We start from the raw sequence: 25,141 nt of genomic DNA on the forward strand, positions 1-25,141 counted from the left end.
TCAAAGAAGGTGATATGCTTGTAGTGGTTGGACCCTAGCTGGAGGCAGGTACTGACCAAAGCTACTCTTATCACTATCCCTTCTCAGTTGGACAGGGGAGAGAAAGTATAACCAAGACTCGTGGGTTGAGATAAGGGCAAAGAGAGGTCACTCACCAATTGCTGTCATAGTCAAAACAGACTTGATGTAGGGAAATTAGCTGAATTTATTACTAGTCAAAATCAGAGCAGGATAGTTAGAAGTAAAACAAATCCTAAAAATACCTTTCCTCTACCTCTCCCTTCTTCCCAGGCTTAACTTTATTTCCAATTCTCTACTTCATCTCCACCCAGCAGCACAGGGGGATAAGAAATGTGGGTTATGATTCAGTAGATCTTGCTTCTGCCATTGCTTCTTCAAGGGGAGGACTCCTTCCCATGCTCCAGTGTAGGTCCTTCCCATTGGAGACAGCCCTTCGCTACCTTCTCCAACTTGAGTCCTTCCTGCAGGCAACAGTTCTTCATGAACTGCTCCAGTGTGGGTCCTTTCCCACAGGGTGCGGTCCTTCAAGAACAGGGTGCTCTAGTGGGGTCACAAGCTCAGCCAGCAAACCTGCTCTAGCATAGGCTTCTATTTCAATGGAGTCACAGCCTCCTTTTGGGCATCCACCTGCTCCAGTGTAGGGTCCTCCATGGGCTGCAGGTGGATCTCTGGTCCCCCATGGACCTCCATGGTGAAATAGGCTGGTCTTCAACATGGACTGCTGAGGAATCTCAGCTCCAGTGCCTCTTTCCCCTCTACTGACCGTGTTGTCTGCAGGGCTATTTCTCTCACATATTCTCTACATCTCTATTCTCTGTTCACGATTACTTCTGTAACTTTTTTCTTCTTCTTAAATATGTTGTTACAGAGGCATTGATGTGCTGATGGGCTCAGCCTTGACCAGTGGCAGGTCTGACTTGGAGCTGGCTGGCACTGGCTCTGTCAGTCATGGGGGTAGCTTTTGATAGCATCTCAGAGAAGTCACCTCTCTAGCTCTCCACACTACCAAAACCTTGCTACACAAGCACAATGCAATGTTTCTGCATCTTTTTATGTTACAAATTAATAAATATGTTTACTGCTATTTTTAACTGAGAAGCAAGTATTTTTACAAATATTCTTTTGGATCCAAGTGTCTTCCTTTAATATTGCACAGATGGCTGTGTGACAGATTTCAGCATAATCTAGAGAGGCACCACTGCAGTTTGTACTGATGTTGGTCCTGCTGGCCTTCCTGCTGTCCAGTTCTGGGTTCTACATTTCATTCCCATCACACTGGTGGTAGCATTCATGAGGTTCTGCAGTGTGGCAGCTTATGGAATCAAACTGTCAGAGAACCTTTTCCTGTTTTGTTATGTCTTTCATATTCCTTTGCTCCTGATTCAGTTGGCTTGAATTTGACGCCTTGTGTAATCAGTTAATTGATGGTACAAGCACATGGGAGGGGCAGGAATATGAAGATGGGAGTCCAAAAGAACCATACTAGTGGCGAACTTTGATTGGTTTAAATTTTGAGTTGTACAGAGAGTGAAATAAAGGTTCCATAAGAGGATGAGTTATCTTCTGCCTACCCTAGGAGCTAAGGGGCCCTGTGCCTCCATATAAGGAAGTTTTTAAAGGTAGGTTTTTCAAGGAGGAAAAACTTAATTTAGGTACTGTCTTAAGGTACCTTACTTTAGGTAGATGTTTTAAGATGACTTAGATGTCTTAAGACATGAAAAACTGAGATTTCTAGGTGTCACAGGTATGCAGCATACTTTTTGATGTGTGAGTTTTGTGTTTTCTAGTATTACTGTGATATGTTAATCTGGTAGCCCAGGCAATTCTGGTCCTTTATTGCCTTAGACTGGGATGGCAAATGGCCTACATAAATTGCATTAAAGCCTTCAGAATTATGGAAGAACTGCAATGTCACATTTTCCCATGTTTATTTCATTCTTCTCTTTACTGATATGTAGTGTCTTATGCAAAATAGTAGTGTCGTGTTGCATAGCTTACTTTATAATCCCTTCCAAACAAAGGTTGTTACAAAAGATATGTAGATATGGTTATTCCACAATATTTGTTTAGATCATTGGTTCCCAATTATGAACTTCTGTTTTTTCTTTTATTATGGATCTTTGGGAATGGAAGGCACTGTTTCCAGCTTCAATACCATTTCAGAATGCCTAGATAAGGCAGTGGAGTACAAAGTCTTTCTGCGTCATTGCGGATGGTATTTATTGTTTACACTATAATTAATGAACTATTCCCAGCATTCTTTAGGATTGCTACTATCCTTATGATTGGTCTAACCTGGGAGGCAGCATACCATTCAACCATACTGGACTCATTTAAATATGTCATGACCTTGACTCTTTACCACACTGACACTTGAAGTCCATTTGATGCTTTTTCCCTGCATTTTTTTTTTTTTTTCTTCATCACGGTCATGTTTCATTTATTATTGCTGTTCCTGAGAAGGCCAGTATTTCTGTTTTCTTCTCACTGATTTTCTTTCTCACCTGACTTTCTAGCATGCTGAATCTTAAGTTCCTTGTATTAGCGCCTGAAAGGCATCAGTCAGGACTTAGGACAGTTGTGTTTGGTCCTGTGTTAGTTGTGTCATGAATATTTTATTTTTTCCTCAACTTTATGATTACTTTAACCATGACCAGCATTTTTCCATCAGAAAATAAGTGATCTTGAGCATTACTTTGTGGTTCTGACCCTAAAGTTAGCCACAATTTCAGTAGGATCTTGGAGTAAGTGACATCCAATGATCTCTTTCAGTTTAAATAATTCTGTGATTAATTTGCAAGTGTGACTGACATTTTCAGGGGTAAAATGCAATTTATACTGGCGAACTAATTACTGAAGTGACTTACTGGTTTTTGTGTAAGAAAGGAAAACTGCACTCGGGGGAGAATAAGCTCATGTTAAATGGAAAGAGTGTGACATTTATTTCTATGATAAGACCAACCTGTCTATGCAAGCGTGTTTAACTGCTGTCTGAATAATGCCCTAAAGATTGTCTTTTTATTGTTTCAGTTTCAAATTTCAATTCACTACTCAAATTACTTAGTTTTTTAAGTAATCTCAAATGTAGAAGTAATCTACTGCACTGAAAGATTTTGTACGTTACTCTAGTTCTTGAATGATGTACGGATTTGTCGCTTCTATGGAACAAAAGGGAAATATTGGGCACAATTCTAGATGCAGAGTTTAAAAATGTGTAGCTCCAGGAGCTGGAATAATCACGTGTATTTGGTGTTGTCCACTGCCATTTTTGCCTTGGCTTGTTTCTTAGGTTTTCTTTTTTAATTTTAAATTAGTGTGCAGTGTGTCTTGAATAGTCTTCCTCTTCCCCTCCTCACTTGTCTTCTCTTGGCACATAAACATCACTAATATTTTTCAAAGCAGGCTTTGTGGGTATATTTAGTGGAGCAACAGATATATAAGTGAACATTTAAACTGTATAATTTATAGCAAAATATCATCATTAAAACTCAATTTCCCACGCAATACTATGAGGTCTTACTGTTTGACAACCTTAATTCTGCAGTGGAAGAATGTTTTAGATTATTTCTAGGTTGTGTTTTATTATACAGTGGGATGTAAATGATTATGAATTATATAATAATAGAGAAGGAACTTCATATAAGTCATCTGCCTTTGATTGTTACTAAAAATGATTCCTTTCTGTGTGTTATTGGAGAAGATAAAAAGTTGTATCTGACACCTGCATTTTTGTGTTTGTGCCACAATTGGCAGAAGCAACATTTTCTATTTTTTCTATGGTATGTGTGTTCCTAATGCAAATTTCACCAAGTTGATGTCTTACAAAACTATGTTGTATGGTTAAAGCTCTCTTTTTATTTGAAAATGTTAGTAATATAAAACCTACAGGAAGAATTTTTCAAGTGCCATAGCAAAGTATACAGAAAGCAATATTTTAAGATTTTAATCTATGAAAGTAATTTCAAACAGTTAGCATTCACAGTCTCAGATTTCGACCTATATACAATATCTTTCCCATGATATGGGCTGCTTTTGCATCCTGTTAGTTCAGTAGCTCATTTTCAAGCAGGATTTTGTCATTGAATGTGACACGGCTATGTCAGTTATGTTTCGTTTTGAGGGGATGACAATTCAGTACTGCAAGGAGTGAGGTATTTGTGGATGGCCCTTTTGGAAGGTATGTGGGTACTGAAAAGTTACCACTTCTTTTTGCCATCAAGAGTCTACTTTGAATCTGCTGGAAGTATCTTCCAGTAAAATGAGGTGACTGTGCTGGGGACTAAGGAATGCTTTCATCTTGCAGAAGGGCTGGGCAGCCCTTTCTCTCTCACACTGGTAGCTGTCTGTATTGACACAGAGGGAACAAGCAGCTCACCATGCCAGTGTGTGGTGAGTCATGCACACTGTGGTCAGTTTGTTTCACTTTTAGATGGTAGGCAGTTTTTTGGTAGAAAGAAATACTCTTTGCCATTGCTTTTCTGTCCTTCTGTGTTCTTTTTTGTAGCTTGATAATTATTTCAGTACCATTTGATAGTCACTCACCTTATTCAGTAATTATCACCTGTCTTTTTCAGCAGTCTTGCCTCTTTGCATGAAAAAGTCTTTCCTGAACTCACTTTAGAGACATGTTTTCTTCCCCAAAAATAATGTTTTCTGAAAAGCTTATCACCGTTGCTTCTGACTAAGCAGACACAGAGATGTGATTATTGCCTTTAGAAGACAGTTTTTTGTTTGGAGAGGCCGTTGTCTTTTTTTGTTGCACACAGAAGGTCCAAATTCTCAAATCGCTGCAATCTGATCTAAGAATGATACCACTGTCTAAAATAATCTTTCAGTCTTGGTTACTTTGAGTAGGACATGGTAGCATTTAACTGTTCTTATTAAAAACAGAAAAACCTGTATGAAAATATATATAGCTGTTTATCTTTTCCACTTCCTTTTAAATTTCAAACGTTCTTTGCTTTATTCATTTTAAATTCTCTGATCTGGATTGCATTTGTAGTATTATTACATCTAATAAAGTGCATCCCCAGTTGGACTTTCTAGTGAGACAATATTAATATGTTGTGCAATTGCAATTGAAAAGTAATTTATATAATTACAAATCATGAATTTAATAATGAGAACAGATTGATACCAATCTGGTTATAAATTTTATATTACTAGCATTCTCTGAAATAAACTAAGAGAGGTAGTTGAACCTGCTTGGACTTAAAGAATTTTCCTTTCTTAAAAACTCCTGTATAGTGAAAGCTTTAAGGAATCTTAAAAGATGATCTTTTAAATCTGAAAGGTGGTGTTTAAGATTTTTATCCAATTTGGTTCAATAATAACAGTATATTTGTGTGCTGCGGTTCTTATTTTCAACCTGCAGCCTTGTGTCCTCAAGATTCTTGGATTATTTTGAGTAGACTTTTCAGAGGGGGCTGATAACTTCATACAGAAGACTCTCATTTACAGTGGACACTTGCACCTTCACTGGGCTATTTCTAGGCACCTGCAAAATGAAAAACTTCCAAAATGCTGCTTCAGGATGTCACTTACTCTGCATCTGTGCATCCTTTTGATGCTGTGTATCTCACAGCAGCATTTTGGTGTGTTCTCCTACATGTCTCTGCAATTTTTTTATATATCAACCCATAGGGAGTATGAAAAAAAAACCCTCAAATGGTGCTATTTACCTCTAAGGTGCAGTGGTTTTTGCCAGGGTAGTGGAGCAAGCTCACAGGACTTTTCCTTCACTACTCTGTCTCCTTGGCAGTGCCTGATGAAAAGGTAGATGGTTTTGTGATCCTGTGAACTAACCTGATTCCTTTTCCCACCTATGTCCTTGAATGGTTTTCGCCAGTATTAATACCTTATGTTTTTTAAAAGTTACTCCCTGCAGCCAGAAATCATAAAAACAGAGTCAGACCCAGCCAAAGTTTAGACACCTCAGAGCTGGATATAGTTTAAAGGTTAGGATACAGATCTGTGAAGGTTAAAAGAACTTAAAGAATTTAAACTGAGAAACAGTTGTAACTTTTCTGTTTGTGAAGGCCAAAAGTCTCTGTTTTCATAAGAGATTGTCACTGTACCTTTCTAACAACAGAAAAAAATAGTTTGAGATTTTAACCATTTAAAAAATATTTCATAAGTGTAATTAAATGCATGTTTTTGAGTTGAGACTTCTTTCATTCCCAGAAGAAATATTCCTTTCTGTGAAACTTAGAGTGCTGTTATTGGAAATCTGTAGGTTCTGGTCAAAACTATCCAGGTAAGAATTCCCAGTGTAAAATAATTATTAAGGTCACTGAATTATCATATTAAAACAATAAATAGAATTTAAAGGTCTGTTTAGTGCCTGCTTAGGGTTTTATTTGTTTTACCAGTAAGGAAGATTTGATTGAACCTAACTTTACACTTCTTGCTTCACTAACAGTACTAACAGTGTACTAACGGTAATTATACCAAAGGAGTTTATACTTCACCAGTGGCATTCTTTTAAATTTAGGCTGAATGTGTTGGTTGCATTCATCTGGCTGTACTGCATTTGAAGGCTTGGTTAGTGCAAGACCAGCACTGCAAAGGTGTCATGTCTGGTTAATTATTCAGCTGGATTTCATAGCCTGGTACAAGCAGTACCAGAAAGAAAGGGTTTTGGTTTGCAGGGGATAAAGAAACAATACACATCATATCATACTATGAAATACCTGCAGGTTAATGGGGCTGGTTTGTGCCCAAAAATTCTTGAATGAGCCTCTTTAGATCTATCTGTGTTACTGCCTGTATTACCATGAGAGTGATGCCCCATTCCTCTGGGCTCTTTGGGAACTGAAGACATTTTACACTTCATTGTGCCAAGCACTGCCATCATAAGCAGTGATCTAGAGTGCCAGAGGCCAGGGCAGAATTACTTATGAAAGTAGTTCTAGGGCCAAAATAATTGCTTTAGTTAAGAACTAGTGAACTAAGGTACCTGCTTGAGTCAGTTTTTGAAAGAAATTGTTATTTTTTAGAAATACGTGACTTAATGGAGAAGTAGGATTTCATTGTTGTTTATCAATCACAGCTGCTGTTGTACATGTTTGGTTTCTTGATTTTCCTCCTGTTTAAAAGGCACCAGATTAATATTTCAGTCTACACTTGTAAGTTCTGTAATAGATTTCAGATGCTCCTGAGTAACACTGAAATTTACAACATATTTATTTTTATAATCTGAGAGGTAGTGTGATCTGTGGGGCCACTACTTGGCATGGTGTTACTAATGCAGCAACACATTTATTAGCAACACTGGGTATGGTGACATGATCCCACTGAAATGCATGAAAGTGTGGAGTTTCTGTCCTCCAAGCTGAGCTGTGGTGGATGAGTATGTGTGCTTGTTCTTTATAGCAATGAAGAGTAGAACAGGTTACCTCACTTGTAATGTCAGAGTTCTGAGGCCTTCAGTTAGTAATTTAAGCCATTTTACTCTGTTTATAATGGCTTAAGAATGCATGTGTTGCATTATGTGTTTTGGCTGAGGACAAGTGCCTGTCATCATCTGACTGTATCTGTCTTTGGAGTTCATTAAATTCCTCGTGCCATCCCCAAGAAATACCTCATTAACCAACTTTGTCTCTTCCCACAGTATTTCCGACAAACCTCAGCGTGTCGGAACTAGGGAAGGGCATTTGCACAGAATCAGAAATTTCATGTGGAATTGTATTCCTGGCTGTATTTTAAGCTGTAGGATCCTTGACCTTGGTTACTATAACTAGCTTTTAAGCAGGAACCTTTCTCAAGCAACTTAAAGTCAAGTTTAGAATATTGTAATATAGAGCATAACCTATGCAACATGTTTTCTCTAAGGATCTTCAGGCAGAGATTTTTAAAAAAATACTTCTTTACTGTTTCAACATTTGACCAGTACAGAAATGTTTATTCCACTTCTTGGCAGTGAGTGTTAAGAAAAAGTGTTGCAGTCTGTGTTCTGACTCAGACTGAGGGATGAGACTGCAGCATTAGTACAGGACCTTGAAACCCAAAAGAGGGAAAAAAATCTCTTTAACATAGTAAGAATCTCTTATGGAGCAATGTATACATTTGCTTTGTGTAAATTAATATAACAGTAATGGCCCTACAGTATTTTTGATTTTTTTTTCTTAATACATATTTAAAGCATAACTTCTAATTCTTGTATATATTTTTAACTTTCCCACAGATATGCACTTATTTGGCCATTATCCAGCTCATGATGATTTCTATCTTGTAGTGTGCAATATCTGCAATCAGGTAGTCAAGCCACAGGTTTTCCAGTCACACTGCGGTAAGTGAATGTTTTCTTTCCTGAATTACAGTGCCAAACTGGCGTATGGCTCTCTTAAGAATCGTTGCATACAATAATAACAGAGGCGTTGCAAATAGACTTTTCTGGTTATCATGTGTTCTTTCCACAGAAAATACCAGCAATGCCTTCAAATATGCATTCCTGTAGAGGAAGTTAAATTAGTTGTTCTGGAAGCTGAGCTTTTCAAGTTGAACTTGTTACACTAAATTAACCTGTTACAACAAATAAATCCTGTTAGTTAGAGACTAGCTAGGCTAAAACTATTAATACCTAATATTGGATTGTCTTTTATCAAAGCTGTAAAGTGACGTCTATGATACTGATCTACATTAACTAGAAGTTGGATGTTATGGATTTTTTTCTGATGGAATTAAAGTGTAATTATATATAGGGGATATTTTTATATTTATCATAAGGTTTAATTTTTTACAAAATTGGCATTTTGAAACACATTTCTTAAATTAACATTTTTCAAGAGAGTCTTGAAAAGCATATGCATATATTAATTTCTCAGTTTGACAACAAGTTTATGATTTTTATCTTGACTATTTGAAAGCAGAATTACTCCAGTTAGAAATTTTTGGTATTGATTAACAAACTACTTTCAATTATTTCTGAAAAACTTCATCCCAAGGTCTGGTTTATTTATTACTTATCTAGTGGTTTATTTGTTATTTGTCCAGTGATTTGTTTCTGTGGTGATTTTTTTATTGTTTTTTTTTTTAAGGCATGCAAAGAGTGATTGGAATAGCTAGCTTTTTATGACGTTTAATAAAATTTAGTTTAATCAAAATAATTTGAAGGTGGTTGCATAATAAAGAAAGGCAGCTACTACTGAGGATGCAATTAGTTGAATACATTAAGAAAAAGAATAGCTCTGCAAGATTTTACTTGTCTAAATACAAGTAAACTTCACAAATCCTGTAACTCTTCTAGTCTTTTTGGCAACAAACTAACTCAGTAAGGGAAAAAATGTAAGTGGGATGCACAGAAAAATAGTTTATTTATTTTTAAAGACATATTACCAAAATACTGGGTTGTGTTTGTATGGATAGCCTGCTAACAACAAACCAGGAGCAACTGCATTCATATTGGGAGGCAGTTCTAAGACTTACCACCAGCTTTGACCTAGACTGAAATAATTGTGAAAAAATGGTTATAGTGAAATGCAGCTTTCTATACAGTGAATGAGAAAAGATCTAGAAGAATTTTCTAGGGTGAAATGAGCTTATTAATTTAATGATGGGGGCAGATGTTGATTTTAGTGTGTTAACAAGCCATCCTGCTATTTTTTTCAAATTTTATTTCTTGTCCTTAGTCTTACATGCTTCCTTTCTGTCCAGCTTTAGGTATCTTATGATTCTTTCAGTGAGTAACAGAGAAGCTTCTCTGCTTGTGGTTGTAGGTACAGTGGGTACATAAACATTGAACTCATGCATCAATAAAATGTGCTTCAGGGCAGAAGAACCTGTAGGATGCCTTGCTGTGACCTTCCATAGCTGTGCTCTTTCCTGGGCATTAACCTGGCTTGGTGAGCAGTGTGAAAGTTGGTCCTGTTTTCAGGTAGTAGGTGCATAGAATGATACTACTTCTAGATGAGAGTAAGTTCCTTCATGTTAGAAAGGATTTTTGAGCTCTTTGTAAGTAATGCATTGCCATCAGTTAGTGTAATGCATGTAAACTACAAAGATCCCATGAGTTAGTCTGCTTTTCTCTTTTCTCCATTACTCCATTATTTTTACTGTTCCCTTTACTTCATCTTCATTATAGCAATCCTTTTACACTGGGTGATTGAATGTTAAGTTCTGAATTGCTTGATTTAAGAGCTTAAGGTCAAAAAAGACTTGGAAAAAAAACTGGACTGTGTTAAAAAACCCACAGAGAATACTGAAAATAATTGACCAAAAGTCTGGATGATTGTACTTAATCTAATCAGACTTGTTTCAGGAAAAGTATACTGGAATATTGCTGAAAGGCCTGTGGAAGGGCTTTAAATATATAAATACATGATTTTGTTTTAAAGAAGAAACAATAAAGGAAATGTACTAAAACCATATAAAAGTATTCTTAGAAAGTTTCTTCAAAGTCTTGAGAATTGTTGTAAAATAACTAATAGTTTATTTTCAAAAAATCAATATGTTAAAAGAACTCCATATTATATATGTTAAATGCATCTACTATTTTATTATTGTTTTCATTAGAAATTAGTAAGATTTAAAGAAGAGCTACACATAGATGTTATTAATTGATCTGTAGTTGCATTGTCTGGTTAGAAAATTATAGAAATCTCCCATTAGAAAACACATCAACCATGAACTGCTTGTGATTGAATAATTTTTCGCTGGATGTGTTATGGTTCCAGTAGTCCATTGAGAAAGGTCTGGACAGGGCCTCATTTGAGACATTGATTCTGGCTGCACAGAGCTCTTCTGTGAAGCAGGAATATTTAATCCTCAGTTCTATTTAGAGTTTTATCACCTTCAGACACATTCATTTTGGTGGATCAGACTTTCTTTAATTAGAGGGTGCAGCAGAATGCTTGTAAATTCAGTGATGCCAGGCATGTCTGTCAGTAGACTTTGAGGTGTTTTAGACTATCATATTTACCACAAAATGCACTATTATACAGTTACTGAATTGCAGCTTCCAAGTTGTAGCACGGACAATGGAATGAGAAAGCGTTAGAAGGCACTACTGTTTTTTGGCTCTCGTAGGTTGTATCATGGGGAGTCTTTATTGCTACTGACAAGGGCTTGTAGAGATTTATCCCAGAATCTCCCACAAAATGTGGTTTGTTGTTAATATCCCTGGTAAGATCCAATCCATATCCTCTCAGTAAGAAATTAGGTCCATGCCAGGCACATGCTTTATGTTTCTAGGTTCCCTGCCTTGTAACTTGAAGGTCTTGGCTTCGGAGCAGCACTGGAATGCTTTAGTTTAGCAAAGGTTTTTGTAATACTCCTCTTGAGCCCTTGCTGGCATCTGCCTTTCTCCAGAGTGTAAGAGGACCCACTGTTTCATTTGCCTCTGATTTCAGACATGTGGCAGCCATCCTTGCTGATGGCTGTGGGAAGTTGTGAAGATTATAGAGGCAGATGTTTAACTTTTAAGGGTTTGATTCCTGTAATATCAAGCAGAAAAAAAGAAAAATCTGGTGTGGCTCAAGCTGTTTTTAATAGCAGGCAGTTCATCACAGAACCTTAGGCAGTAAAAATCAGAAAGGTAAAATAAGAGATCTGGCTAATTAGAGGACTGACTTGCTGGGCTTGAGAGTGTATGTTGGGAACGCAACATAAAGCTTGGTGTTGCAAGATAACAGATCTATTCTAGCCCTTAAGTCAGAGAAATACTGATCTGTTTTTAAGAGCAGTTTCACATCCTTGCATCTGCAGGATAAACATACCCATTTGTAAGTATTAAACCATTCATTTATATATGATGTAAGTGCACCTGGAAGAGAGTTGCTGTTATAGGCTGCTGGATAAACCATGTAAATCAAATAATTTCTTGAGATTGTTTGGTATTACTGTGCACTTAGAAAATAGTATATCATAATGTCATCAACAATAGAGATGAAATAGTGGTGTTGGCTTCTGAAGTAATTTCTTTTGAGTATCTTCTTGTTACAGTATCTTGGATTTACTTTTTTTTTTAAATGTAGCTGTATTTATTCCTCCATAAAGTAGATTGAAATAAGAAGTCAGTCTGGATATGCAGCTTGTTGCATTCCTAAGTGTACTTGACATGTGAGGAACTGTAGTTTTGATTTTCAGAAAATTTTAATTTCTTCTCAAGTGCCAACCTCAATGAAGATCACTTCTTGGAACATCAAAATATTGTACCATAGTACAATACTGAAGTATGATTTTGTCCTTGCTGTTTGTTTAGGGATTTTTTTCCATCTGTTTTCTAGGAGACTTTTAGGCTGACAGTCAATGCTTAACTCTGTCCCTTTGACTTCTGTTAGCTCCAGTTGTGTCATTGTTAAATACTGGTGAAGATGTCACCCTGTCCCATTTCCCAGGAGGCATTTCCATTTTTCTTTGGTGCCAGAAGGATGAAAGCTTCATGTTCTTATGCTGCATTGTCCTTTATGAGACTAAAGAGCATCAGATACTGTTCTGGTTATTTTTTTTTAATGTTTTGTACATTAATAGTCTTGTTAACTTTGGTCTTTCCTAGTTAAAAGGAAAATCTCTCATAAAATGTAGCTCTGGTACAGTGAAGATCAAGCAGTGTACATTTAGAGAGCTTGTCAAGACATCTTGACTTCTACTTCTGTTGTGAGGAAACTAATTAATGATGGGAAAGTTTTTTTTTTAAAAAAAGAGAAGGCTAGGGAGGGTCAGGGGGAAGAGGTGAATTAACCAAGGTAAATAATGCAGCTTGGTTAAACAACAGCAGCAGTATAACCATCAAAGAAAACTTCCACACATGTTCTGGAACAGTTTCCAAAGCTGTGGATGGTATCCTAACAAATTGTATAGTTTAGATCCCCATTTGATGAAGTAGCATACAGAGTAAACCAATTTTACTTCATCACAGAGAAATGACCACAGAGATCTCTTTTTTTTTTTTTTTCTTTCTAACATCTTTACTGGAGGCTCATTGATACCCATTCTGCCTGCCTATAAGGTTCTTTTAACAAGCTTCAAATTAAGGAGTTCTTATTCGTTAAAAAAAGAAAAAAACCTGCATTTTGTTTTCATTACTTCTGAGTTATAAATCCTTGGGTTGGTATCTTCATGTCCTCATGAAAGTTGCAAAAGAGTATTTCCTTTTTATCCTTCTGTTTGGCTGTATATGTGTCATTTAAAATAAAAGCAAACTAAAAAGTAATGGAGCACTGAAGAATATAAATAAATTATTTTGTCTTCCATATCGTAATTATTTTCCTGAGAGAGGTTATATATTTTGAATTACTCAGACTAGCTATTTTACATTGTGCTAGTAGTTACAATTTTATGAACCATGATTAAAGACAAGAAGGCTAAACTTAAAGTATGAACAATAATGAAGGGCTTTTTTAACACTAGCTTGAGCATTACTATTTGGCACCTTCCTTGCATTGGGATTTTGATCCAGGTGTCAGTGTCACATTTGACAGATTATTCTGTTTTTCTATTTTCAATTATTTGGTACCTTATTTTTTACTAAATACAACTCTTTGGGGGTTTGTAATTGTTAATATTTTATCCCCTGCATTTGACCTTTTATCAGAAGCACTTTTGTGCCCTTAAAGGGCCATGACATTTGAGTGATTCTCCTGTTACTGCGATTTTCTTTATTCATACCCCTGTCAAAACCTGTTCTATGATATCATTATTGATTAAATAACTTTCTACTTGTCACATGTTTAGGTTTCACTGCATAAAAAAAATAAAATAATAAAAATTGGTCTCATCCCCATGGCTTTTTTTTTCAAAATGGAAACAGTAACAGCTAGATTGACAAGATTAAAGTTTTTCTTTTGGTAGGGGTAGGGACAGAAGGAAGATGGATTTGAATGTTTTATGTACCTTATATATATATCTTTTTATTTATGTGACTGCCTAGGATACACTGATTTTGTCTCACACTCTAATTTCCATTATTCTAAATTGGAAACCCCTCGTTCCCAAAAAAAGTTTTGGTTGCTTTGCAGTTTTTTGTCACTGTTGGACACAAAATGATTCACACAGACACCGCTTGATGTGGGATAGAGGAAGAAGAAGGAACTTTATTCTGTTGCTTCAGTATTTATAGATTCTCAACAACGACCAGGGATTGGATAGTCAGGTTACCACCTTCCCAACCACACTAGTTATAAGAAATGTCCATCAAAAGACATAGCTTTAATGCAATGTATAAACATCTATGTTTATAGTTACTTTCCTGGGAAAGTGTCTAGAAACTATGAAAAACAGTATCAGAAAGCTTGATTCTCAGGGAGACAGTTTTTCTATCAGGAATCTTGTTCTCAAGACAAAGGCACAGCCAGAAGCATAAACCTCTGTCTTCTGTCAGTGATGGAAATCTCAGCTGTAGTTCCTGCAGTGGTACATGTGGGTCTGTCATGTCCCTGTTCTTTTAAGATTTCCAAGCCCAGCATAACAGCAGACACTGCGACTGGGATCACCAGCTGTCTTTTGCACCATTCCTAGAGTAGTTAAATACATACCTGCATGGACCATCGAGGTCAAACGAGTATTACCCTTGAAGAGGCAAAACTAAACCAGCACTCCTTTGAATTCATCTTCTTCCTTACATATTCTTGGAGTGATATATTTTTAGACTTGTCAGCAATTCTTGAGGCTCTGAATAGGTACAAAAATGAAAAATTCTGGCTTTGTTTATTCTGTTACAAAATCTTACTTTGTTTACATGCTAAATGCTGATAAGAGTCTGACCAGAAAAGCACTTAGCTGCATGAAAGGCAATCAACTGACATTTCAATACTTGATTCAAATGATAAAATAAACAAAAACCCTCATAGCTGCTTGTAAGTGCGAGACTGTTGGTCACATAGGTATTGGCTACTGTGCTCATTCAGGACTGCAAGCAGTCCTGGGCTTTTTTTTATATTTCCACAGGAAGATATATTGACAAGACCATGTTCATTTAAGAAAAATGACAACAAAATCCTATCTTCTCTGTACTCACTTGTCCAGGAAGCAAGAGATTTGGATTTAGTAACCTTACCACCTAGGCATTATTCTCTCACCTTCCACCTCCTAAGAGAGGAAAACACCCACCGTAACCCAGGCTAAAGCAAGACAACACATGATTTTTGCAGCAAAGGTGTATCAGATGAAGTGAACCTGGATGTGGAAAGTAACACCCAGATCAAAGGGAAGGACTGTGATGGGACTGAAAAATGTGCATCTGATGTTCAGAGCAACAGCAGCACAATGTATCTTCACCTGGCAGGTTGCTGAGACCTGCTCAAGGTTTGTTGTGCTTTCTTTACTTAGTCTAGCATGTGAATTAAAAGTGGAGCTGTGTTCAGACCTGTTGACCTGTTTCCTTAGAAGCAGGTAGTGTAGTATTGGATAGGGTTGGCTTTTTTTTTGTATTTTCTACTATCATGTGTTCTTTAAATTGTTTTCTTTCTTGTTACTAATTCATCATCAGTGACAGAGCCTAAAACAGGGAAGTTCAGATATGGAAATAGATATGATACATGAAGAGTTACAAGGTCAACAAATAGTGTAAGTAGGAAGCCAACAGCTTCCCACAGATAACTTGGCCTTTGGTTGATGTGCCAATAATTGAAAATTTCTTCATTCAAAAGATTCTTTGAATGAGAAAGCAGGAACACTTTGGAGCATTGAATCTCAAAGACTATGCATTGAAGAGCAGTAACTATTCAACAGGAGAAAACATTCAGCAGTGAACAGAATGCCACACATATATGCAGTTGCTATTCAGCATACTAACCTACACACCCTCCCTTTATTTCTGGTCCTGTGCTTGAAATTGAAGTCTGGAAGTAAAACATCAATTAGTTGTCTTTTCCCTTGATGTTTTCTGTTAAGTACTTTACAGTGCCTTGACTGTGCTGGAATTTTACAATGCTGATCTTAAATCCATGTAGGAAGGAGAGTGAAAGAATAATAATGACACTGGGCTTTTCAGTGCACTGGTAGTCTTATTATTCTAGTTTACACATAATCCCTACCATTATAAATTAACTCATCTCTTTCACATTGTGTATTCATTGATAGTATTTGATTAGTGAACCCTTTTGTATGTTTTTGCTTTGGATAAATTGTGGTAAACGATGCAGTACATACTTGAACTGGGTGTTGTTGTCATGGCAGTGATGGGCGATACATATCACATGTAATTTCTTTCAGTCAAGATTTTAATGGAGTTGTAGTTTTAAATAGTAACCAATAAGGATTCCTTTTAAGGAGTGGCCATTAATAGAACTCAGCTGTTGAAGGTTGACTGTAGCATTAGGCTTAAGTTTAATCCCTTACATACTGTAATTTACAGGGCTGTGTTCAGTGCATCAGTCTTGGCTGCTTCGTTGGTGGAGGGATGGGGGTTGTGGTAGTGGGAGAGAGAAGTGTAGTGAAATTTTTCTGTCATAATCTGTAAAAATATGACAAAATTAAAATTTGGAGTATTTGGTTTGAAGTCTTCCATGGCATGTCTTACTAAGGTGGGTGCTTTCCATCTTAGAGAAGGAATGTTTTTTAAAATAATTTTAAAAATACTTGATGGTCCTATTCCTAGACAAAGTCCAAAACAGAATTAAGGGGTTTTTGAAGTCACTGTTTGGAAGTGTTTTGGTGAGCAAAACATAAGCAAGATCAAATTCCTTCTTATATCAAATTGTGATGTACTCTAAAGAGAGAAAATTTGGAGTGGAACCTGAATTTGCCAAATACCCTTCTTCACTGTATTCAGAAGTACAAAAGCCTTGAGAGCAAGTCTTGTCTCTCTATTATCTTTTTGTATTTCCTGCATGTGATTAGACAAAGAATATACGGCAGAGTTTTTTAGTGTGGGGTGTAGGATTTTTTTAGTAATAGTGTTTCACTTTACACGTGTTGCTGAAGGTAATTAAGATGTGAATTAGCTACTATCAAATATTATAAGCTTCATTTCAAGTCTGTAGAAGTCATGTCTGCATATAGCCCTCCCCACTGACCATAACTTTTAGTAGCTGTGTGAATATTTTGGGTTTGGTTAATTTTCTGAATGTAGCAATTTCTACTGTGTTATCATTCAGCATTTTCTTGCAAAGCATATCACAAGTCTAGTAATTTCTTGCTGTCCTTGTATCAAACTTTTTCTGTAAGCTGTCTCATAAAGTTGATTCCTGACTATTAATTACTGGGCCTTTCCTTGCATAAACAGTAGCACTTTTTTGGGCAGCTGAACATCTCCTGTGCCATAAGTTATGGTTGCTGAGCCTGCAAGTGAGGTGGCAGGTGGGGCTGGAGTTGCAACTTGTCTTGGGCGTTTCAAGGGCTCCTTTCAGAGCTGGAGAACTGGGCCGGGGAGGAGGTTTGATGACCCCAGAATACAGCTGTGGCCCCCACAGCTGCCTTGTTATGCACACTGGGGAGTGCACAGAAAACTGGAATGGCAGTTTATTAGGTTCTGGAAGTACTGCTTCTGAGAGTCTGAAGTGCTTCTTGCCAGCAATGTTTGTGTTGCCTTTCTAACATCTACAGGCCACTTGGGGTGTAGTGAGGAATACAAAAATTCTATTGGCATGCAGGCAGATGACAGGGTAGTCTTATGTCCTTGGTCACAGATGTACAATGGAAAGCAATTAAATTAAATATTGGGCTGTATTTCAAGAGCTTTATGTTTTTTTCTAGCTGGAAGTAGTTACATTAAATGCCTTTCATAAAGAAATATTTTTATTTGGTGTTTTAGAAAATCCCCTTATTTTTGGTAGAGGAAAATCTCAGCTGTGATAAACTCACTAGTACAAGGCTTACAAATTACTTTTCCCACAGTTTTCAATAGTAACATTTATCCTGGATTTTGTATACCTTTTAATTTTTAAAAATATTTCTTCTTGTTTAATGTTATTTTTTTCATCTAGTATGCAAACATGTTTGTCACATCCCTAGGTTTAAAATCTATTGAGTTCTGTTTATTTCATTGTAATAATAGTACACAACCTTTTGGTACGTGACTAGTGCCAAATCTATTCAAAACATTTTATTTGTGGGCATACAATACTTTAAGTAAAGTTCTCATCATTTCAAATGTATCTGAAGCTCCTCGTGTTTCTCATTTCATACCCCTGTAGTGATTCATATAATTATCTTAATGGCTTATTACTATTATCTTTAACTAGTGATATTAATGTAATAATTGACACATTAAAATTTAAAATATTGAATTAGGCCTTGTTATATTAGTACAGGTAGGTTAGACACACTGTAGGCTGCTGTTTTCAAAATAAGTTTTTTTTGCATTCATTTAGCGAGATTAAAAAATTATATTACTTATGACACAGTGAAAGAAATGTTTAAAATGTTACACAAATGATGATAGACTACTGGTTCACTTTAATGCATACATATTTTCATTATGGTCAATTTTCAGATACTGGATTTTGCTTTCTGCACCAAAAACTACCTATTGTTAAGAGGCCTAAATAAAATTTAGAAAACTTGCCTTGTTAACCATTTATGTTTATTAACTAGGAACATTTTCTTTAACTGGTATTCTGGGAAATAACATATTTTTCCACTTGCTTTTTTGGGCACACTTCTTGTTTCTCTCTAAAATACTCTTTTATCATGCTTAGCATCTGCTCTGCAACTAATGAAGTATAACTAACACCATACTTACATAAAATATCAAGCATTGCATGTGAGAAACCTTTTTAAGGCAAGCATTAATGTATCATTATTTGATATGCGTGTTTTCAGTTTATTCCCTCTGTCTTACAAGGTTTTCTTATGTCATCAATGTTATGCTTTACTAGTTGGGTAACTAGAGAATTTTGATTTTTAATTTTTTTTTAAATTAAATGTAGTGTCATGTTTTACGTTTGAGATTGGCAGTTGAAAATGTAATTCACTTTTTAATTCAATTGGTTAGGATTGACAGGGGGGAGTCTCTTTTCGGTGCCACTTCTACTTAAAAATGCTGAAGCAGGAATACATCTGTGCAAACTGAAGCTTGGACCAGTAATTGGTCAACAATATTGTAAAAGTCTACATTGATTATAGATGTTTCAGATAGATTTATTTTGTATTTGATGGTAACAGGACTACAGGAGCTGTGATGACCAGTGCATCCTTGTTTGTTCTTTAAGCTTTCTCTGTGGAAGTATCTTGCGGAGGTATTGTGTATGTCCTAATGAGTCTGAAAACAAGTGTTTCTCATTCTGTGATTCTAGATAGATGAAGACTGTAAAATGTGAGTGGAAGTAATGCCTTTGAGTCTGGCTAGGACAACAAAGGACTCATTTGCAGTTTAAATAAACCTTTCGGTTGATGTCTAATACCAGATGTATGTAATGAGAATGCTGAAACAGGCAGTAAAAGTTTCAGCATTTTTGCATGGGCAGGAAAGGCATAGTCAAGACTACACAGATAAGCCTGTGAAGAAGAGCACAGTGCAGAACTGCATGTTTAGTTAAATGAGTATAGAAATGCAAAAAAGGAAACCTTGAAGAGAAAAATCTGGTATTTGTCACTGTGGAGCTAAATAACTCTGTTGACACAGTGGGTTTTTTGAAGTTAATGGAAACTTGAGAGCTAGGTGGTCCCTTTGAAAGGATTCTTAAAGCTTAGCTGTGCACTGTGTGAAGAAATACTTTGCTTTTTGGTTTGTTTTTGAACCAGCAACAAATGATAATTTCCTGTCCATGTTAATAATAAATGTGCACCATAACCCTCCTTTGTCATCACTCATCCAGTTTGACAAGTCCAAATGTGTCTAATTGTCACTTGTGGAAACTCCCAATGTCTTTCCTATGTATTCTTATATCTTGCCTAACTCTTCTAAACCGTTTTTGAAGAGAGGAAAGCCATAGCATGATGTGCTGTATTCCTTGCCTAACATTTATTTTGCCTCTGTGACCACCACAGATCATTGAGATTATAATTTCATAGAACTGTTACAAAACCAGTGTTTCATTACTGTGTGACAATAATTGAAAAACCATCATTTTATATATAAAGTGAACATAGTTTTATTCTTCCATGTCTGTCACTTTATATTTCTCTACATTGAATTTCATTTACCCTTTTATTACACTGGTCAGTATTAGGTCTTTCTGCAATCTGTTGATTTTCATCTTTAGTACTTTAAATAATTATATACAAAAAATCTTGTTCTCTTACTAACCACCACCTTTTTTTCAGTCATTTCTGGATATGCTGAATAGCTCAGGCACTAATATAGGCTCTTGCTGCATGCCATTGCTAAATTCTTTCTTCGAGGACCATTTTTACCCTGTTCTCCTTGGTCTATCAGTAGTTCTATAGCCTTTGGGTGAAGGTTGCAACCCTCCATTCTATCTCAACAGCACGTATCTTTAAGAAATATGTATACATGGCCTCGTTTCACTTAAATGTTTAAGTAGACTGTGTCAGTTGGCTTTCCCTTGTGTTAAGTCATTAGTTCAGTTGGAGATGGGTTTTCTAAGTACTTTGGGGCATCTGGACCGTAAAGATAATTTTTGTCATGACTATGAACAGGTTTATTTGTGCATAAGTGTCTATGTGTATGCATTTCTATATGTATTCACATATATTGTCTGACCTGTCCATTGCACCCCAAATGCTGTTGTAGCCTTAATTCTGTAATAACTACTAGGGAGTGGTTTATTGCCACTTCCTGAGTAGATGCAATTGGTAAAAAAATAGGATTTTTTTTTCCTATAGCTTTCTGAAGAAAAAAACAGAGGTTTTTTACAGTAAAAAATGGCTTGACCATAACTGATCTTTCCCTCATTTTATTACCAAAATAATTTCCATGCCTGTAGAGGTGAAGTGTTGCACTTGGCCTGAGGTAAAATCTCTTCTAAGAGACTGGGGAAAAAAAAAACCTAGAGTAAATTAAATTCTAAGTCTGCAAATTTATTTCTGTTCCTTTAGCCACTGGTGTCGTGATTAGAACAGTTAATGTGCAATTTGGGACATTCTCTTTACACTTTTCTTCCCAAATCTGTGGGGAGCTGAATTGAGTGCACCTTAAGAGGCTACCTGGTGTAGATAGGTGTTTTTTCTCCTTTCCATAAAGAAATGCTAATGAGAATTGGGGTGTTTCATCTGCTGGGGTGTGGTGGAACAATTTTGCTTGTGAGGCTTTGCCTGCTTCTCCTGTTGCATGTTTTTTATGGAAAAGGAATGCAAATGACTGAGAACAGAGCTACCTGGGCTTCTACTATTGGAAAATACAAGTTCCAGTCCACACTAATTTCTTCTTTCCTTTTGGTGTTTTTATTTTGCATAAAATAACAGCGGTTGAACAGAGTTAGAGGGGGAATTTGTCCCTAACTTTGACAAGTAAGACACTTGGTATCCAATTTGTGGTTCAGGAAATGTGTTTATAAAAGGTTGAAATAGTTTCAGCAGGATAGAGAGAGAGCAACTTCTTCACACCCTTCACAAGGCTTTATCCATGTCAGAGACCTTTTATGAAAAGGGGAAGATTTTGGTTCAGACAGATTTCAGAAAGGTGAGTGCTTTGATCAGGGAAGTAGTCATCTTCCTTTCACCAACTTTGTCTTGTTTAAAGACCTAGCACTAAATGGCTTTATAATAAAAAAATATATTTAGAAATACTTACTATTCTGTCAGAATTTTAGATACAAGTCCACTCTCTGAATCAAGCTAAAGTAACTGATTGTAAAGTTGAAATAAAGGCAGTTACAGAATTGTCACATGATCATATGTTGGTGTTTGAGGGGGAAAAGCCATATTATATCAGCTGCTGTGTTTGCTGGTCCAGTCATAAAAACTGATATGTTGGAATATAAACTAATTTTGAGGACAGGCCAAGTGCTTAGGCAGCAGTTACCAGCAGTGAGTTGGTAGACAAAGCCTGAGGGTTCCCTTACGATTCCATGACATTGTTCATGTCCAGTTGATCCAGCAAAGAGCTATGGGCTATACATACACTGAGTTAAATACTCCCTAATGAATGGCATGATAATACTACAGGTGCTCTTTAATATTTGCCCTGTTGAGGTCAGAGTCTTTTTCTTGGAGAGGTGAAGGGATGGGAAGATGGTTAAAAAACAAATCACAGCAAAAATCTAAAATCCCTTTATATTGTATCCCGGAAGCAGAAGGAGGAGGTACATAAGGTTGTTACACACAATCCCATTATCAGAGCTCGCATGTTCTAGCTTAGAATCCTGGGAGTCATGAAAATTTCAACTAGTGTTTGTTAGACAGCCATGGGAAGAACTGGAGTATTTAGGCCTTTCTTCTCTTCCATGTCCCAGGTACCTACTACTTCATAAAAAATATCAGGCAGACCGGAAATAAAGTAGCTCAGAATTAGCCTGTCTTCGCATTTGAAAAGGGACAAGATTGAAAGATCAATGGCAATCCTGCAGCAAGGAACACACTTAGCATCGTTTGGGGCTTTTTTGTTGGAACTAGGATATATGCATATCCAGTCCATGTTACATTCACAGCTTTCACTCTAGTTTATTTTCATAAATAGAGAAACAAAACCACATAGACTGAAATACTATGTCTCATAGACATTAGTATTTTTTAGATCACTATGATACTTATTCAGCCATCTTCCAATTTAGGAATTCTTAGAAACAGACAATTGAAAAGATGTTATCTTATGGTTAGCATGGGTCAAGTGAAGATACTTGTCTGTGCATGCTCTGAGGCTGTTCATCTTCAACACTTCATACCAGTATTTATCCATGTGCTTTCCTGCCTTCTCATGGTGATTCCCTTAGCACTCAGAGGGAATTAGCTGGAAGGAAGCATAAGGGAACAAAGCTGAATATTTGCTTCTGCCCTAATTTGAGGATGCCCAGTGATCTTGAACTTGTGAGTGGCCTGTAGGCACTCTGTGTGATGAAAAGTCAAACTACAAAGGCAGATTTTGGAAATGCAGGCAGGAAGACGTGAATTGTCTTTCTTTTTTGCATGTTCAGATCTGTGTCAGTGAAACCTGGCAAAACTGACTTCAGCCTCTGCTTTGCTTTCATCTGCAGAGGGGTCCAAGGTAGTCAGTATCCCCTGTGCTAGCGCAGTTTTATTTCCAGTTGCTTATCATATGATGCAGTTATAAGAAGGAATTATAAAGTTGTTGCCAGCATTTGTACCAGAAACACTCTGTAAGAAGATAACTCAAGTTTAATTTTGTATTTTAACTCACAGGTTTGAAAGTGACAATTCTAGCAAGATAGTATCACTGAGTTGAAACAAAGTTCAGATAACTGATACATAGAGTTTCAATACCACCCTTTAAAAAGACAGCTGTAGAAACAAATTCATTCCACTGAACACTTAAATCCAGCTAGTTTAATGCAAGACGTTTTTTTAAACTGTTATTCATTGACATTTTGCTCCATAGTTGCATTTTATAAAACAATTATTAGAAATATTTTCAGTTTTAAACTTAGTTTAATGTCATTTCAGAATTCCTTGATGTCTTGATTTTGTTGTTTTAGACTCAAATGTTTAATATAGGGTTAGACTGACCTTTTTTTTCTTCCCCAAAACATACAAATATCACAAAAAAGAAAGTACCACTTAGAGTTAGAATTATTTGTTGGAAAACTGACTAATGGGAAGAGAATATACAAATGCCAGCTGACTCTCTGCAGTCAGAGTTGCATAACATCAACTGTTAAACAGGTAAAACAGGTGGTGTTTTTGCATGTGTACAGGTGGTGTTTTTACGTGTGTATGATCTAACAAAAATGTCTCCTCTGCTGTAGCAGCACATCATACCTTCACTTCAAAGCCTTTTCTTCTTCGGCTTTGGTAGATTGCAAACTGTGCTTCACTCGGATCTGTCCAGACAGGATTTTGAGGGGTCCACTGCTACTTTCTTTTTTGAAAAAGTATTACAACCTTCATAGCTTCAATTAACATAATTATCTGAAACTTGTGGGTATGTGTAAGTCAGCTAGCTGCAGCTCTAACCTGGGCATTTTTTGTCTATGAAGGAAATTAATGCATGAAGTGTAGCTTAACTCAGCATTATAAGGTCTACTATGGAGTTGCATGAATTGCCAAGGTACCATTTTCTCCATGATCTTGTGTTTTTCTTAAAAATTTTGTAGCATTCATTCTGTGCTCTTAGGTTATTATAAGATCTGCTTAAAAGACAGAAGTTAATATTTATTTATGAAGTCTAAGTTAGGAGCTATTTGATCACAAGTAATATTAGGAAGCAGTTCAGACAATGAAGATCTCAAGATGCTCAATCAAATACCTCTTCTATCTCTCCTAAAACTGGATGGAATACAATATGGTGTCTTTTTTGATACACACATGTCTGTAAAGCTGATAGAATTTATGTTTGTTTTACTGCCAGTAGAAAACATATTAAGTAAGTGTGAGAATTTGTGACACAGGAAGGGGTCAGACCCTTGCTTCATTCAAAGAGGAAGCTGCTTGCTCCTCAGTATTTGTGTTGCAAATTGTTTTGGGCTTTTAAATGCTCTATTTCACCCTTTCTGACATCCCCCCCCTTTTTTTTTCTTTCTAGCTTTCTTTCTTGCTTTCTTGTTTGCTCTTTCTCTCTCTCTCTTTCTCTCTCTCTTTCTCTCTCTCTTTCTTCCTCTCTTTCTCTCTCTCTTTCTTCCTCTCTTTCTCTCTCTCTTTCTTCCTCTCTTTCTTCCTCTCTTTCTCTCTCTCTTTCTCTCTCTCTTTCTCTCTCTCTTTCTCTCTCTCTTTCTCTCTCTCTTTCTCTCTCTCTTTCTCTCTCTTTCTCTCTCTCTTCTCTCTCTCTTCTCTTCTCTTTCCTCTCTGTCTCTCTCTCTCTCTTTCTCTCTTTCTCTCTCTCTCTTTCTCTCTTTCTCTCTCTCTCTTTCTCTTTCTCTCTCTCTTTCTCTCTCTCTTTCTCTTTCTCTCTCTCTCTCTCTTTCTCTCTCTCTTTCTCTCTCTCTTTCTCTCTCTCTTTCTCTCTCTCTTTCTCTCTTTCTCTCTCTCTTTCTCTCTCTCTTTCTCTCTCTCTTTCTCTCTTTCTCTCTCTCTCTCTCTCTTTCTCTCTTTCTCTCTCTCTCTTTCTCTTTCTCTCTCTCTTTCTCTCTCTCTTTCTCTTTCTCTCTCTCTCTCTCTTTCTCTCTCTCTTTCTCTCTCTCTTTCTCTCTCTCTTTCTCTCTCTCTTTCTCTCTCTCTTTCTCTCTCTCTT

At 36.5% G+C, this 25,141-nt stretch overlaps 1 protein-coding gene across 5 annotated transcripts in view; it reads left to right on the forward strand.

Moving 5' to 3' along the window:
• ATXN7L1 (ataxin 7 like 1) overlaps nucleotides 1-25,141 on the forward strand; it is a 113,910-nt gene that overhangs the window by 29,247 nt on the left and 59,522 nt on the right. For 4 of the 5 annotated variants that reach the window (XM_088055419.1, XM_088055416.1, XM_014255196.2 and 1 more), the window contains exon 3: nucleotides 8,207-8,311. The exons of the other annotated variant lie outside the window; for it this stretch is intronic. In XM_088055419.1, the coding sequence (XP_087911545.1) occupies nucleotides 8,207-8,311 (105 nt within the window). The remainder of the gene's footprint in view (nucleotides 1-8,206; nucleotides 8,312-25,141) is intronic. 5 annotated transcript variants of the gene reach the window in all.

This window comes from Pseudopodoces humilis, chromosome 5 (assembly GCF_049639895.1).
Source record: "Pseudopodoces humilis isolate 2021_Gansu_Grassland_sample_001 chromosome 5, ASM4963989v1, whole genome shotgun sequence".
In the NCBI taxonomy this organism is placed as follows: Eukaryota; Metazoa; Chordata; class Aves; order Passeriformes; family Paridae; genus Pseudopodoces; species Pseudopodoces humilis.